Genomic DNA, 15,999 nt, shown 5'->3' with positions numbered 1-15,999 from the left:
CTCTGTGCAATAAGGCTTCGGATTAACTGGAACCATAGTACGGTACTTTGAGAAATGCACTTCTTCAATGGTTGTAATATGAGTGTTATTTCTTTTTAGGCTCAAATTGATCATTACTTGGGGATAGTAAGCAAACAGATTAGAGATGTCACCGCCAAGTAAGTATGCAAGAATTTGGAAACTGTAATTACTTACAGCCATTTTGAGTGTTTCTGTGGCTAAGTATTGTTCTGTTTCCTTCTTGCCTGTCATTTCTTTCAAGATGTTTACATGGAGCATGACACCCATCTCTCTCCAAGATGCTTTGCAGAATGTGAATATAGCACCAATGTCCTTAAGACTCCAATTTCCCCATGTACTTATCTTTCACAACATTATTGACCATTAGAGTTTGAACGCCTTAAGATAATTTCGTAGCTGAAATTATTGTAGTCTGATTATTGACAAACAAAAGTTTGCATGCTGTTTAAATGCCTGGTTATGTCCCTTGTGGATAAATGGTGCAAAAGTATTCATCTTTTTAAGTATCTTTCCCAATATATAGCATCTTGAAAGGCATTTTATTGTGCTTTTTTTTTTTTTGGATTTTTTTTTTAAATGTCAAACCACTAGCCATGGTAAATTTAGCAAGTTCCTATCTGATAGCTTGCAAAGGAAGAGTGGCATTATTTGTGGTGCGCAATAAATTATCTTTTGTATTATAGCATGAATACTAAATTTACATATAGCTAGAGAATCTTATTTTCTGTATCCTTTGACCAAGTTTACACAGCCTATAATTTGAACAGAGTTTGTCAATTGTGTCCAATCAGTTGTACTCTCACTCCATATGGTATTCGTGTGAAGATTTGGGCTGTCTATTATTTAAGATATCCTTATGGAGGATTTTTTCTACGGCACTGTTAAATTGGGGAGTATCTGATTTTTCAACTGTTTTTAAAAATGTTGATTTTGCGCAAAATTTCCTTTGGCAGTCATAAACACACCAAACTAACTGACTACCAAAGCTTGAACAAAGTATATTTTATGGTGGGATTTGCACGTGGACTATTTTGTCTAGAAGATGTATTGAATGCAGAAGCATAGGAGCTCCATGATTAGATTTAGTATAGGGCATTTTTTCCCCCTATTTGTGAATCTGGGAGATAAAACAACGTATGGTGTGCATGCAATTTATGCCGAAAATCAACTGTGAACATTACCAGTTTAGGCAAAGGCTAGTTTTCTTGGTGTTTTGGTAATGGTTGCTACTTTCATTAGCAAACCCCACAGCTATTGCATAACAGGCCAGCATATATTTAAATAAAATTAAAAAAATGAAAATTGTTAATCAAATAACTTTTATTTCTCATTTTAGGATTCGAGCTAAAGTTCCTGGTCTGAGGAAGAAAACAGAGTAGTATCCTGCCCTGCGTTTCATGGCATGTTGTCTGCAGGGCTATCACTCGATTGTCACAGGGAGGGTTGGGAAGAACAAAATAGCCTTGGAACTGCAGTGTAATTTGCAAATCTTTTACATTTTGGTAGTAACTGAAACAGTGTTTAACTGCAGTCATGATCTATTATATCTCAAATACTAACGTACAACATTTGAAGTCAGTTTATTTATCTGATATGGTACAGAAAACACTGGTTTGTATTAAAGATTTGAGAAGCTGTACATTGCACTTGTCAGGGTTAGTGTCTTATGTGTAACAAATCATGGTGCAGTAGGAGTTTTGAGTATTCCCACCCTCCACCCCATCCCCAGTTTGCACACTGTAGAATCTATGCTGTGAGGTTGTTGCAAATTTCTAATCCCTGATGATTATATTTACTGTACCATTTTAGTGATATTGAGGTCTTGCTTTTCTGACAAATCCTTCGCTGTATTAAGATTTTACTGTTTTAACAATTACCAGTTAGTGTTTCACAGAGCTGATTTCATCAGCTCTACAGTGCTTGATGTTTCAGAGTTGGCTGCAATTTAAAGATGAATCCACATTGCTAAAACATGCAGAATATTACATTAATCACATTAATGTACAATCATTAATTTCATCTATAGCAAAAATATGAACAATAGCAAATTTAACTGTACTGCTGATTATTTGTGGACTGTATTTAATGCTACAAATAAATGTAACTTGGAAATTTCAAGCATTGTCGGATGCACAGATGAGGCAATGAACATTGCATTGTAAATTGGGCTCCGGCTTTCGTCTGGGGAATGCAGTGTGGAATAAAAATGAATAAAGCTTACAGATGTATTCTTTGAGTTTTTCTACCTATATTTTCAGGGTATTAGGCACTTTGACCCAGAGCTCACTGTTTATCCATGACTTCTTAGAACGGTTAGTTTCTTCACACATTGATATATCATTTCTTTCTTGCCACTTCAAAATTCACATTCTTTTCTATACAGGCAAAATAGTATACACTTTTCATGTCTCCTTATTTAAATGATTAGCTCCTTAGGTTGCTTCTCTAAGAAGCTACAGATGTAATAGCACATGCCGCAAATCGTCTTGACAGAAAGAAACTATACTTTGTCTTAGTGTTAATCTAACCACATTAGCTTTGCTAATGTCATCATAATCATGATTTTGAAGGTTGCTTTTTATTAAGTGAGAAGAGGAAAGATGTAATCACACATCCTTTGACTTTTCAAGAGTTTTGCAGTTTGCTAAATAGAGGATGTTGGAGAAAAAAGTATGTATTAGCATAGGCCTAATTCACACACAAACTTGAGCTTTCATCTCTTCTCTTTTACCCCCCCACCCCCATGACAAATCCATGAGATTGCACATCTGTTGCCTCCTTTATCCTTTGCACGTGTGTGCCTCTGGTCCTAGACTCTCCCACTAGTGGAAACATCCTCTCCACATCCACTTAACAGTACACCCCTCCTAATCTTACCATTGATGCCAAAAACAGTAGTCTCAAGTCAATTATTGCTTCTAACACTGTCTGTCCTCTGCCATCAACAACTTCTCTCGACTCCTCTCACCAGCGCCGGCCTTAAGCCGATTGGACCAATTGGGCCCCGCGAGTAAGGGGGCCCCGTGCCAGAGTAATCTACACTAGGCTCGGGTGGATCTACCCTGGGTGGAGGGGGGAGAGAGAGTAGAGGGGGAAGAAAGGGGTAAACAGGGAGGGGGGTGCATCGTTCACTCACGGCAGCACTCCCGCTCCTCCAGGCGCCGTGCTTCTCATAGCCTTGGCTCCACCCCTCTCCCCGGGGAGACGCGGTGAACAATACATGGAGGGCCGGGGGTTGGAGCAACGTTTACAAACCTCGGCCTCAGCTCACGCCCATCTGCCGGCATCCGCTCCTCTCCCTCCCTTCTCTCCTTCCCCTTCTGTCCTTCCTCCCTCCTCCTTCCCTCCCACACATCACGCACAGACAACTAGCAACTAACACACACAACTAAGTTCGGATGGGGTAGAAGCTCAAAGGGTAGGATGGGGCTGAAGCCCAAAATGTAATGCCTGGACTGGTTTTTCACCAATGGTTATTGGTTTTCCAGGATCTATTTAATTAAATTACTTTTTTTTCATTTCACAGTCACGAAAACAAGTGGTATTGTAACTGTACTTTTCAGAGGTGATCTACACATTTTGTTTGTTACTTGTAGGCTTACATGTATGCAATTTTATATTAAAATGTAGCTTAGATCTGTTTGGTCCATTAACTTGCAGGCACTTTTTAAGTGCACATTTTGATTACTTTCCATTCTACCATAGAGATATGAAGTCTATAATAGACTTTAATTATATTTATATGAATCTACAGACCTTGGCTGGGAACCTGGGGCTCATCAAAGTTGTTCCCAATTGGGCCCCGCAACTCCTAAGGTCGGCCCGCCTCTCACTTTCTCGAAGTTAAAGGTGTAGCCATGAGCACTTGCATGGGGCCCAGCTATGCCTGCTTTTTTTTTCAGCCAGACCGTCTGACACCTCTCTCCCAATCCATAATCTCAGTTTCCATCACGGGTCTCAGACTATTGAGTGGCGTCTACTATAAACATGTCGACTCCGACAGTTATCTGGACTACACATTCTGCCACTTGAAAATACGCTATTCTCTACAATCTTTCAATTTACCTACATACATGTACATCTTTGGAGTGGGAGGGAACCGAAGATCTCGGAGAAAACCCATGGAGACCATACAAACTGTACAGACAGTACCTGTTGTCGGGATCGAACCCGGGTCTCCAGTGCTACAAGCACTAAGGCAGCAGCGCAACTGTGCTGCCCTTTTTGCAGGCAACTTCTTTTTATCCCTACAAAGTAGGACATCCAGTTCGGGGTATTTGGAAACGCTTAATCCCATTAATTAGTTAAGAAAAGTTAGTAAGTTCTGTTCAATTTCTGATACTATTGTGGCTTCCACAAGATAGATTCAAAATGCTTACTCTCAACTTGACGATTTTGTCTATCTCTGCCTTTAAGAGATCTATTTAGTTTCATTGCTAGTATATGCTTGAAGGAGCTCTCATGCTTTACTTTATAGAAATTGAACGTGTGTGCAGAAAATGATAAATTACTTACTTCACTGGATCCTACAGAAGCAGCACTTTTTATAAAAATGGGTCCCACTTTGGTCTGACTGGCTGAAGTCTTTGGTTGTGTAGTCCAAGCACTGTAGCCTTCACATTGGTTTCTGTTATCAAACTTTTGTCACCAAATTTTTCTTCACCTTTTTCAAATCCCTGGAATACTCAGAAGAGTCACAATAAATGGCTCATTTTTATATTGGCAATCTGTAACTAGCAGAGTGCCACAGAGGTTAGATTTGGGGCCTCACACGTTGTTCACTGTCTATTATTAATGACCGAGGTTAGCGTGTGGTAAATTTACAGAAAATCCATGGATATTTTGCAGACTACACTAGCGTAAAGATGAATGTCAATACACTATTTTTCAGAAATTTGAGGTTAACTCAGTTGGTAGAAAACAGATAAACAATGTTATTGGAATGGAGGGAGACAACAAAATCCTGCTTTAAGGGCTGATCTGTGCCTACAGGGACCTGCAAAATCAGCATAGCAAATGGTTGACTTAGCAGACAAGTTTTGTTACAAAAGTACAAGGCAGTACTATGTACGGTTTCGCTGGCCTTGAAAATATAAAAGTGAGGTAAACAATAGAAAATATTTCAGATGAAGCAGTGCAGGAGTTTTTTATCTCTGAGATTTATGAATCTTGGAAAGAAGTGGTGGCAGAATCAATGAATCTATTCAAGTTTGAGCAAGAGATAATTGGTTTATGGCAGGGGTCGGCAACCTTATTCTGCATAGGGACTGGGACGCATGTCTGAGCGGATGGTGGGCCACATCTATCACATGGGTCCCACCCCGGATGGCAGGCATCAAAGCACGTGTTCACAGAAGGTGGACAAAAATGCTGAGGAAACTCAGCGGGTGAGGCAGCCTCATGCAATCCTTGCATGTCTCACCCGCTGAGTTTCTCCAGAATTTTTGTCTACCTTCGATTTTTTCAGCATCTGCAGTTCTTTCTTAAACATGTTCACAGAAGGTGCGGGGCCGTGCCGGCGGCTTTGCGCAGGATGCGGTACAACCAGAGCTCGGCCGCATTCGAGGGCGGGCCGGCTGATTTCGGGTTACGGGCTGCAGGTTGCTGACCCCTGGTCTATGGAGTAATAAACGGTTGTAAGGTATAGGCAGCTCAATCACAATCTTGTTGACAAATGTGTCGACATAGCTGCAGCAGGAATTACATTATTCTGGTTTATATGACAAATAAACACTTGAAATATCTTAAGACAGATTCCGGGGACATATGCCTACTCCTGCTTTTGTGTCATATGTTCAAGTTCTTTTTTGCAAAATTTTGGCACAATTCAATTTAACATAGGTCTATTTATAAATATATATTTTTCCTATTAGCAATATAAATATTTTGCATTTTCTTAAAACTAATTGCATTTTATATTTGGTAAAAGTATTTTGTTTTATTGGTTGTTTGGATATATTCATACCAAAACATTAAAAATTAAACAATAACTTTTGTATAAGAAACTGACCACATCCTGGTGGAATTAGTTGCTACATTAGCGACATTTGAATCATATTACATAATTTAAGCCCAAACAATTATGATTCTTATTAATTAAAAATAATTTCATGCATGACGCAGTTTCTTATTATACATTATATTACAACCCCTTATTTTACAATGTATAACAAATTTATCAATGATATATATTTGCAATTTTAAAAAATCAAATAGAAAAATGTAAGAATTATACTTTTCAAAATGAATCAAAAAAATTAGTTTTAACTTTCATTTAGGTACTTCATTTCCATGGATATAATTATTTTTATATTCTGCTATATAAAATATGTTGTTGATATCTTGACAGTTGTACCTATTTGTGTACATCAAAAAATTCCCCAAAATTATCAAATATTGAAAGACAAGAGGATTAAGCACAAATACACTAAATAATACAAACATAGTTCATTAAATTATTATGATTCTTATGAAGCATGACTATCATACCACCATGCTAGTGGCTAAACTGCATAGTGAACTTTGGCTTGCTGAATTTAAACATCTAGTTGAATAGTCCACTTTCACACTCAAACTTTATAAGGCAACACTTCTTGAATGGTGAATATCTTGTAAAGCTGAAATGTGTAAGTCCACTAAAGATGCTGAAATATATTAGATTGCTTTCTATCCAAACAGGAGTTAAAGACTCTAAATAGAAGGGCCTTGAATTATGGCCAAAACATTATAATGATTCACATTGACTATAATGTGAAAAACAGATTCATATTGACCAAATTGATGGGTTATATCATTTATGTTTTAACTTCAAACAGGCCTAGAAAGTACTTTCTTGTATACTTAATACTTTGATTAGCTACACTAATGCAGTTAATATTTTCCATTTATTTAGATTTTCTTAGTAAGCAATTAAAAACTTGCAGCTAATACATTTTTGGCCTGTCAAATACAATAATTTTAGTTTCCTGTCAAATTGAATAATGAACTATTACCAGAGGTACTGATTATTTAAAACACAAATTAAAACTGGACATTATCACAGTTTTTAAAATAATAGCACCGTGTATGGTTGATATTTATATTGCAAAACTAAATCAATGGGTAACTGTATGTAGAATTGTACAAAGGCACTTGTGCAAAGAACCTTACAAGTCAGATGGCCATAATTTTTTTCAGTGAAATACATCAAAATAGAACTAACATACAAATGGCATGGCATTAGAAAAAGCAGCTTCACAGACACAACAGCAATATTGCGAAGACATTCTTTAATGCACAATGCTGACACATGATTTGGAAATATAGATCAATATAGAAACCTGCTGAAGTGATGTAAAATAATTGCACTTCAAAATATAAAGTCTTACTCCAAAGGGAAATTGGGACAAAATAAAAATCAGTCTTTTCAATAATCTGCAATGTATTTACAATCTTATTTTTACTTTAGATTTCTTTTCATAGAACCAAATTGTATATAACCATAATATTTTGACTAAATAAAATTCTGTCAATGCACAGAAAAGTCAACTTGAATTGTTTCAATGCATTTGATTTCAGGACAACAGATCAAACTTTTTTCAATTACCACTGAGCTGTTCCTTAAATCAAGTGTGCGGTGGACCTAAACATGTCTAACGGGGAACCTTTCAGCCAATGTGGATAACATTTTTGAATAAGATTTATCCAAACAGCAATAGTTAATCTACAGTATGCAGATGAGGTATGCAATTGTGTGTACTTTGTGGCTTGAGCTACAAGCCTTCATTGACAGTTCACTCAACATTTGCAAGGCATAAATCCGCTAAGAACTGTCCTATCTGCACCTATAACAATAAAGATTCATGGCGACACCCTGGAGAACATGAACCTCCTCCTATATTTGGGAGCTATCTGTTGGCAAAGGCAGTCATCAAAGATAAAATTCACAATTACCTTTAATGCACCAGAAAAACCTTAAAAGAAAGGCTCCAGAACACTTCATAAATTGTGAATCGCGTGCCTGCGCTTGCACTGTCAGGCACTCCTCACACATCACTGGAAGAGTCAATTACCAGCGTTTCTTTATAGCACCTTTTGCCCTCCATCTAATTATTGTTGATTAACTGTCCATCACTTATTGCAGCTGAAAGGTCATCAAACATTTAAATCGCCTGCAAGTACAGAGGTACCAAAACCTATGTTTCAAAGTTATGTAATTGAAGAGGGCATGGTCGTGACTTTCTCTCCTTCCACTTCAGTCTGGTAAAGGCTTCAGTTAGAACTAAATAATTTAATAAAATTTGTCTTTGGGGTTTCTTACCCCTTTCATCTGGTCTCAGATCCCTTTGCTTTGCAGTGCTTATGCCACTGCAACAATACCCAATTTTCCCACATTAGCAAAACTGACTGCTGGGTGTCAATCCTGCACATGAAATTATCCTCGAGCAGGAAAATTGATTCAGGATTATACTGAGCTAGAAGAAACAAACAGAAAAATCTGGGAACCATAGATCAGTAAGACTAGCATGCGCGGTAGGAAAATGCAGTGAAGAGATACACATGCACTTGGAAAGACGGGGGTTGGTTTGTGCATGAGAAATTGCGTCTCATGAATCAGATTGAGTTTTTTTAAGAAATGACTGAGAAGCTTGACAAGATAGGGTTGTCGACATGGTAAGGCCTTTGTTAAGCCTCCATATCGTAGGCTGCTCTGGAAGGTTAGATGGCAGAGGATCCAGGGAGAGCTAGCTAACTGGATACACAATTGGCTCATTGTAGGAAGCAGAGAGTTGTTGGTGGAAGTTATTTTCAGACTGGTGATTAGTGATGAGCCTCAAGGATCAGTGTTGGGCCCATTTATCATTTTAATCCACAAATTGGATGAGAATGTACAAGGCATGATTTGTAGGTTTGCAATCATTAAAATATGTAGTATTATAGACTGAAAATGGTTATCACGAAATACAGAGGGTCTTTCATAGTGTACGGTTGGCATGGGGAGTGTTGCAGAGGAGAGAGATCTCGGAGTACAAGTACACAGTTTCCCGAAAGTGGCATCACAGGTAGATAAGGTGGTGAAGGAGCCTTTTGAGTTGGCCATCAGTCAAGGAATACAGTTTAGAAGTTGGGATGTTATGTTCATTATACAAGACTTTGTTGGTGTCACACCTGGAGTATTGTTTTCAGTTCTGCTTTCATGCTATCTGACTATGATTCAACAATTCCTTCTCTGCCAATCCAGACTGATCTGGCTACAACCCTGTTTAAGAATGCTGAATCTCATTTAAGTCGAATTTCCCTGAATTGAGACAGACTCAATAGTATGAAGAAATCTGTGGACCACCTTTAATACTCTTCAGCAATGTCTACAATTTTGATTTTCGATTTTCTCCTAGTGAAGGTACTTGTAAGATGAAATGCAGTGACTGTAAACATACCCAGCAGCAATTTATCGCAATAGATGAACCAGTCATATTGTATTTGTGAAGCAAGCCTTTTGCACCTTTAAGAAATATATAAACATACAAAAGCCTCTGTACTGATAAAATAATTTGTACATTCTATCTTGAATAAAAATGTACACGTTAAAAAAAAAGTGCATCTTTTCTGATATTGATATCGCATTTTGCTGCAAGAATCTAGTTATAAAATCATTCTATGATTATCACCTCCACAATGAACTTGTGTGTTTGGTTCAGGGGACATGCTGATGTCACCAAGATCCACAATTGCTCCAATACACAAACATCCGCTAAAGAGTTCACTTCAGAAACCACAAGTGATTTTCTTTACACTAATTAATCTGTCGCTGTTTCATAGTCAAAAACTGACTATTGCAGTCCTCATTTTCAGCATCTTCAGTGATATTCACATCGCAGGCTTCAAAATCACAATATATGTTTAGTGGACCCAAGTTGATCATTTACACAAACACATGTCTTAAATATATGCACCTTTTAAGCATTTTTGCTTTCTAGCAGCCAAGTTGTTATTGAGGCATTTAGGATTCCATTTTATGAATGAAATAGTCCTGGAGTGTTTTCTTCAAAGGCATCGCCAAACAAATACACTGCAAACAAACAAGAATACATTTGTTATCAGACAAACTGGAGGACCAGAGCATCTTGCATAGTACTTTTCTTATTACCAAATTTAATGACATATGGGCCAGAAGTTGAGACGAAATTTCTATAGTAAAATTTCACCCAGTGCCTTTGACATCACCAATGAAGGAGGAAAGACATTCTGCGTCATAAGACCTAAACCATAAAGGATGGTTAAAACAATTTTAAACTAATCCATGACAAAAGTGAACAAAATAAATCACTGAATACCTATTAATGCAGCTAAAGTGGTGAAAATAAATCCAGTGTAAATAGACTGCAAAGTTTAAATTAAATTGATGAACATATCCATAAATTGAAAATTTCAATATAATCAGGACCTTAGGACCATATGTTTTGGAGAAAAGCTTGTGACATGACATAGTCATAAGAGCAAATTAAATATCAGCAATTGGAGGCCCTGCTCTCCTGGAACATTCTACCATTCATTATCATGGCTGATCTGAACGACCTCATCTCCACTTTCAAGTCTGACCCTCTTAAAATATCCTAACATTAATAGACAATAGGTGCAGGAGTAGGCCATTCGGCCCTTCGAACCAGCACCGCCATTCAGTGTGATCATGGCTGATCCACTATCAGTACCCCGTTCCTTTCCCAATAATTCTTTCTCAACATTGAATATAGTATTACTCAGCATCCACAGCTCCGGGGAGGGGAATTACAAAAATTCACAACCTTCGGAGAACTTTATCTCAGTCTTAAGCAGGTTATCCCACGTACAAAGTCCCTAGTTCCCGATTCATTCATTCAAGGAATCTTCCTCAGTATTTACTTGGTAAGCCCTGCTGAAACATACAATAAGATCACCTCTAATTTGTTCAAGAATCCAGAGAGCATAGGTCTAATCTACCAACATTTTACATGAAATCAATCTAATAAATCTTTCTTGAACTGCCACTTAAACAGTGAGACCAAAACTGTATGCAACTCACCGGATGTGGTCTGATTTGGTACTGCACAATTGTAATCTTGTGCAGTACCAAATTAATCTATCTTAGGGCACAAAAAGCCAACATCCTATTTGCTACCTTCATTGCTTGTGATTTTCTGTGTTTCTTGTATGAGGACACCAAGGTTTCTGAACACCATAGTCACATATTTATACTGCTTTATAGTTCTTTGTATTTATGGATAAACCCCTTATTTCTCCACATTACAATCTATCAGCCGTAGTTTTACCAACGTAATCAGTTTATATCCATTTTTTAGATTCCTGTGTCCTTTCAGATTCTTATCTTCATATTTCATTAGCAAATATTGATTTTATGTAGCAATTTCCTGTCTAGATCTTTAAATTGTTCTGAACATTGCTGAGGTTCCAACATTGATCCCTGTTGCATTCACTAGTTGGAATTTCAAAATGATCTATTTATCTTTACCTTATGTCAGTTAAACAATCCTCTGTGGAAAAAAATGTTACTCTCAATGCCCTGCAATAACTGTTTATGAGGAGCCTTACTGACTACGTAGGGTGGAAGATTGCAACCTTCACCCTGTTTCGACAAATGCAACCAACCTGGCGTGCACAATCAAATAGAACAAGTTGTCTGACAACTTTAGGCTGTGCACGCCATACGCAAGAAGAAGGACTGACTACGTTATGGAAATCCAAATACACTACATTCACTGATATCTTCCCAATGACCACCCTGGTAGTTGTATCTTCAAGGAGTTCTACTAAATTTATCCTTTCATAAAATCACATTGATACCAAAAATCTTTAGATTTTCTAAACATCCTGTTACCACTTTCTTTAATAATGGATTTCAGTTCTTCTTAATGGCATATGTTTGATATATCTTTAATCTGTTAATCTTTTGCTATGACTTTCTTTCAAACCTTGGGAAACAGCCTATTTGGTACACGTGACTCTTCAGCCTGTAATTCTATCAGTTTACCAATACATTTGACAATGACCCCATCATATTTTCTCAAGTGATAGTTTAACAGTCCACTTCCGTTTTAGCCCCATTAACCAGGGATTTTTTTTTCTTGTTTATTATATTGTTTACAGTGTACTATGTTAACATATTCTGCTGTGCTGCTGCAAGTAAGAATTTCATTGTTCTATCTTGAACATATGACAATAAAACCCTCTTGACTCTTCTATTAACCCTCCTCTACTCTGAAGAATAACACAATGTACCAATTCAGCATTTCCCATTATTAATTTCATGGTTTCAGCTACAAATGAGCCAATGTTTACTTTTTCTCTCTCTTTCACTTCATGTAATTAAGGAAAGTCTTAAAACGTGATTTTACACACTTCCAGTTTTTCATATTCTTCTCTTTTCCTCTTTTTCATATTTGACCCTTGAAATTATTACTTCCTCAGGGCTACCACCATTCTTTGCAAAATTATATCCTTCACAACCTAACCTCACTACTTTTAGTTAGAAGAAAATTCCTGACATGGAGAAAGCTGTCATCATTTTCAGAGATCAAAGGTTACCTTATAGATTTAAAATTGTTTTATTATATGAGTGTCATTAAAAATGCAGTTTGAAAGGCTCAGGACTTTTGCTTACATAATGGAAAATTTGGTTTTCCACTTTGGAAAAGTTGGCAAATTCCGCCACTTGTAGCTTCAGTCAGCCATCAGAATCAACGTTTTTGTATTTTCTTTAATTATTTAGAAAAGTGATATTTAGGATTGAAATTGGAACTTGAATTTATTGTGAAATTATTAACATAGAAGACCCCCTGCACCTCCCACTGAGTATAATTGAAGACATATTTATTTGAGGTTTATTGCGCTTTTGGCATCTTACCTGCAGTCATCACCTCCAGCACTGACAACATATTTGTCATCATGGGTAAAACGTACATTTGTCACATGTGCAGAATGGCCAAAATAACGCTTGTATTTGGCCTAATGAAAAATAAATTGCAGGATCATTAATAAATGAACATGATTCCCAACTACTTCAAATCAAATCTTTAAGCTTTAAATACAATCTGCCATTAGGAATAATGGGCTGGGACTTCCAATCATTAGTCTAACATATTCCTTGCCAAGGTGTATTTGCCCGGATGTTTGTTCAACCAAAACAAGGTGGCCAGAAATTATCACAACATGCTGTAAAACTTTATTGAACTAACAATGGTTGAAGACCAGAAAATAATTTTAAGAATTCAATTTGTAGTTTTCCTTACATCAATGTTTCTCTGTAACATGAGGAAAGGTGTTTGAATTTGTATAGATCCCACATATATCTTACACAAACCTGGCTTGTTCCACCTTGACTGGGATATTGTAGAGTGATCTGATTGAGGCAACATAGTGACACTGTAGTTTGTCTACATATCTCACAGCTCAAGCGACCCAGCAGTGATTCTCATTTCCAATACTGTGTGTGGAATATAATGAAAGAAGGAATTACAGATGTGGGTTTACAGAAAAAGACACAAAGTCTGGAGTAACTTGGCAGGCCAGGCTGCATCTTTGGAGACGTTTCGGCTTGGGACCCTTTGGGTCGGTCCATGTCACGTATCCATGTTCAGGCTTTAAATAGTTTCCACCATCCTTTGTGGCTTTTGGTGTGCTCTAATCTGGAATCTGGCTATTCCTACTGAAATTCCTATTTAAAAACACTGATATTTTCACCTGTAAAAAAAAATTCACTTACATATTTTTCAGTGCAAGGAAAATCAAAAAGTTTCACCAAACCGAAGTCATCCCCTGTCACTAAGTTTAATCCAGCATGAGATACACAGGCACAGTTGACATCTGCTTTCTCAGCATTTCGTGGCCAAATTCCAAGTACTTCGTCTCCTAAAATACTGTTCAAGAGGAATAGAATAGATTTTAAAATATTTTAACAGAATTTAAATTTCTACAAGAAATGTCTACACTTCATCCCACAAATATCTCCAAGTTGTAAGACTGCTCTTCCTTTTTAAAGTTACTTTGCTCTATCAGGATTTTAGTGTATGTTTACTTTCCTATATCCAAATGCAATATTACTTCCATTTCTGTCTCAGACAATAATGGCTGCTGGGAAAATGACAATGAACTCAGTAAAATAAGTAAATCACTGTGCTGTTAGGACAGTAACCAAAACATTTTACATGTCAGATTGACCAGATGAAAATGCCTTCCTGATTAATAACATCATTTGAGTGTCAGTGAAAAATCAAATTGGACATATTTTGTTTAAAAGAAGTATTTCAATAGTTAGTATTTGGTCCTCATCCAAATAACGTTTTAGAAACCTATTTTCAAATAAACACTCATCTGATTTTGAATGTACATTGTTCATATTCATATTTTGAGTATGGAAGCTGGAAAAACAATTGGTTTCAAACATATTAAGAATATGATACAGGCTAAATTATTTTACTGAAGACAGACTTGGGAAATAACAGCCCAGAATTTGTTGGCAAAATAATATTTTGTTGGAGCAGATTATAAATAGCATTTGCTGGTAATTCCGATTCACCACTATTTGCAGCAGCAGAGATACCAAGCCTGTGAGCTGGATGCAGGGGCTGCACAAGGAGCATGACTCCATTCATTTGAATGGGGTGGCCAATTTTGCTAAAAAAGGGAATCAGTTAAGTAAATTATGCATCTTATTTTTTCCTCTGCATTTTAGTTAATCTCTAATAGCGTAAATTGCACATGGCTAATTAGATTTTTGGTTATTCATTTTAAATATTCTTACAAAAATATTTAATCCAATTTGAACTTCAAAAAAAGTCTGGATTTTTCAGAGCGATCAAAACAGTCAAAAGGCCTGTCAGAGGCAGGATGTTGAAGGGCAGGGCCTCAGGAATGACACTGGAGGCTAGAGTCAGTTCAGATGATCCTTTGTTTCTAGAATAGTTGCTTGTGGACACAGCAATCTGGCCCAGAGTTTGCAAATGATTCACTTATTTATGGCGGAGAAATACTCTGTTGGCTACAAATCATTATGAACTACAAAAGTATTTGTGCCTCCTTGAAAATGCTGCCTCATCCTCAGTAAATCCATTTTTAAAGAATTTGCAGAATTGATAGTATTAAAATGAATTAATCTTACCAGAGGGGGACTGACAGTTAATAAGATATGAATATAAATCATTTCAATGGCAAGAATCACTTCCCTGCAACACTATTCAATATTTCTGGCCAATAAAAAGAACAATTGAAGTATAGATAGGGCATCTAGGTTGGCATGGGCAAGTTAAGCCGAAGTGCCTGTTTCCACGCTGTATGAATCTGTGACAGTTGATCTGTGCAACCAAAGGCTATGTTTCAATCCAAGAAATATCCTACATATTCCTTCTATATTGAAGAATATATATTCAAACTTTTTTGCCAAATTACTGTTCAGAAACATTACAGACGTCATTGACTGCTAAAGCTGAATAAAGGGCAAATTTTCTCGTCTTTTTCATTTCCACTTTAATACTTGTTAACGTTATTTTCTGCAAAGAAATTGTGCTTGAAAACGCAACATTTAAAAATAATTCTTCCCCAAAACATTTCAGCAGAAAAATAATTGTAAAAGTTCTCAAACATGAGACTGCTCAGATTCATTACTCTAATTAGGTTGTCTGCCATAATTTAGATTCTTGTATGGTGAATCTTCCTTCATTGAAAAGGTTGATGAAAAATATGATTCAACCAGTATTACACTTGTTTATACAAGCTTTAACATATAAATCACAAAATGAGATTAATTTACCACCAGTTGTTCCTTCACTTGTATAAAGTATATTGGGCATGTGGCTCTCAAGTTCAGTGGCAGCATTCAAATTCACCCTCTATCATGATAATAAAGTATTAGTCATTGAATTACTGGAAGATTACAAACTACTGGGGCTCCAGTTTTTTAATAACACCGCAGCATCTTCAATGGAGAAAATATTTTTATACTTTGCACAA

At 36.8% G+C, this 15,999-nt stretch overlaps 2 protein-coding genes across 7 annotated transcripts in view; one reads left to right on the top strand and one right to left on the bottom strand.

Annotated features, from left to right (window-relative positions):
- Positions 1-2,241, top strand: part of rtn4a (reticulon 4a) — a 63,115-nt gene extending 60,874 nt beyond the window's left edge. For all 5 annotated transcript variants that reach the window (XM_055639840.1, XM_055639841.1, XM_055639842.1 and 2 more), the window contains 2 exons: positions 100-158; positions 1,358-2,241. In XM_055639840.1, the coding sequence (XP_055495815.1) occupies positions 100-158; positions 1,358-1,400 (102 nt within the window). In that variant the 3' untranslated portion in view covers positions 1,401-2,241. The remainder of the gene's footprint in view (positions 1-99; positions 159-1,357) is intronic.
- A 4,846-nt stretch (positions 2,242-7,087) lies between these two features.
- Positions 7,088-15,999, bottom strand: part of LOC129699773 (echinoderm microtubule-associated protein-like 6) — a 197,234-nt gene continuing 188,322 nt past the window's right edge. For both annotated transcript variants that reach the window (XM_055639846.1, XM_055639845.1), the window contains 3 exons: positions 13,757-13,910; positions 12,899-12,999; positions 7,088-10,069 (listed from right to left, as the gene is read on the bottom strand). In XM_055639846.1, coding sequence (XP_055495821.1) covers positions 10,045-10,069; positions 12,899-12,999; positions 13,757-13,910 — 280 coding nt within the window. In that variant the 3' untranslated portion in view covers positions 7,088-10,044. The remainder of the gene's footprint in view (positions 10,070-12,898; positions 13,000-13,756; positions 13,911-15,999) is intronic.

Source organism: Leucoraja erinacea, chromosome 8 (genome assembly GCF_028641065.1).
Source record: "Leucoraja erinacea ecotype New England chromosome 8, Leri_hhj_1, whole genome shotgun sequence".
Taxonomy (NCBI): Eukaryota; Metazoa; Chordata; class Chondrichthyes; order Rajiformes; family Rajidae; genus Leucoraja; species Leucoraja erinaceus.
Note: the sequence above shows the minus strand (reverse complement) of the source record. Positions and strands in the feature narration are given on the sequence as shown.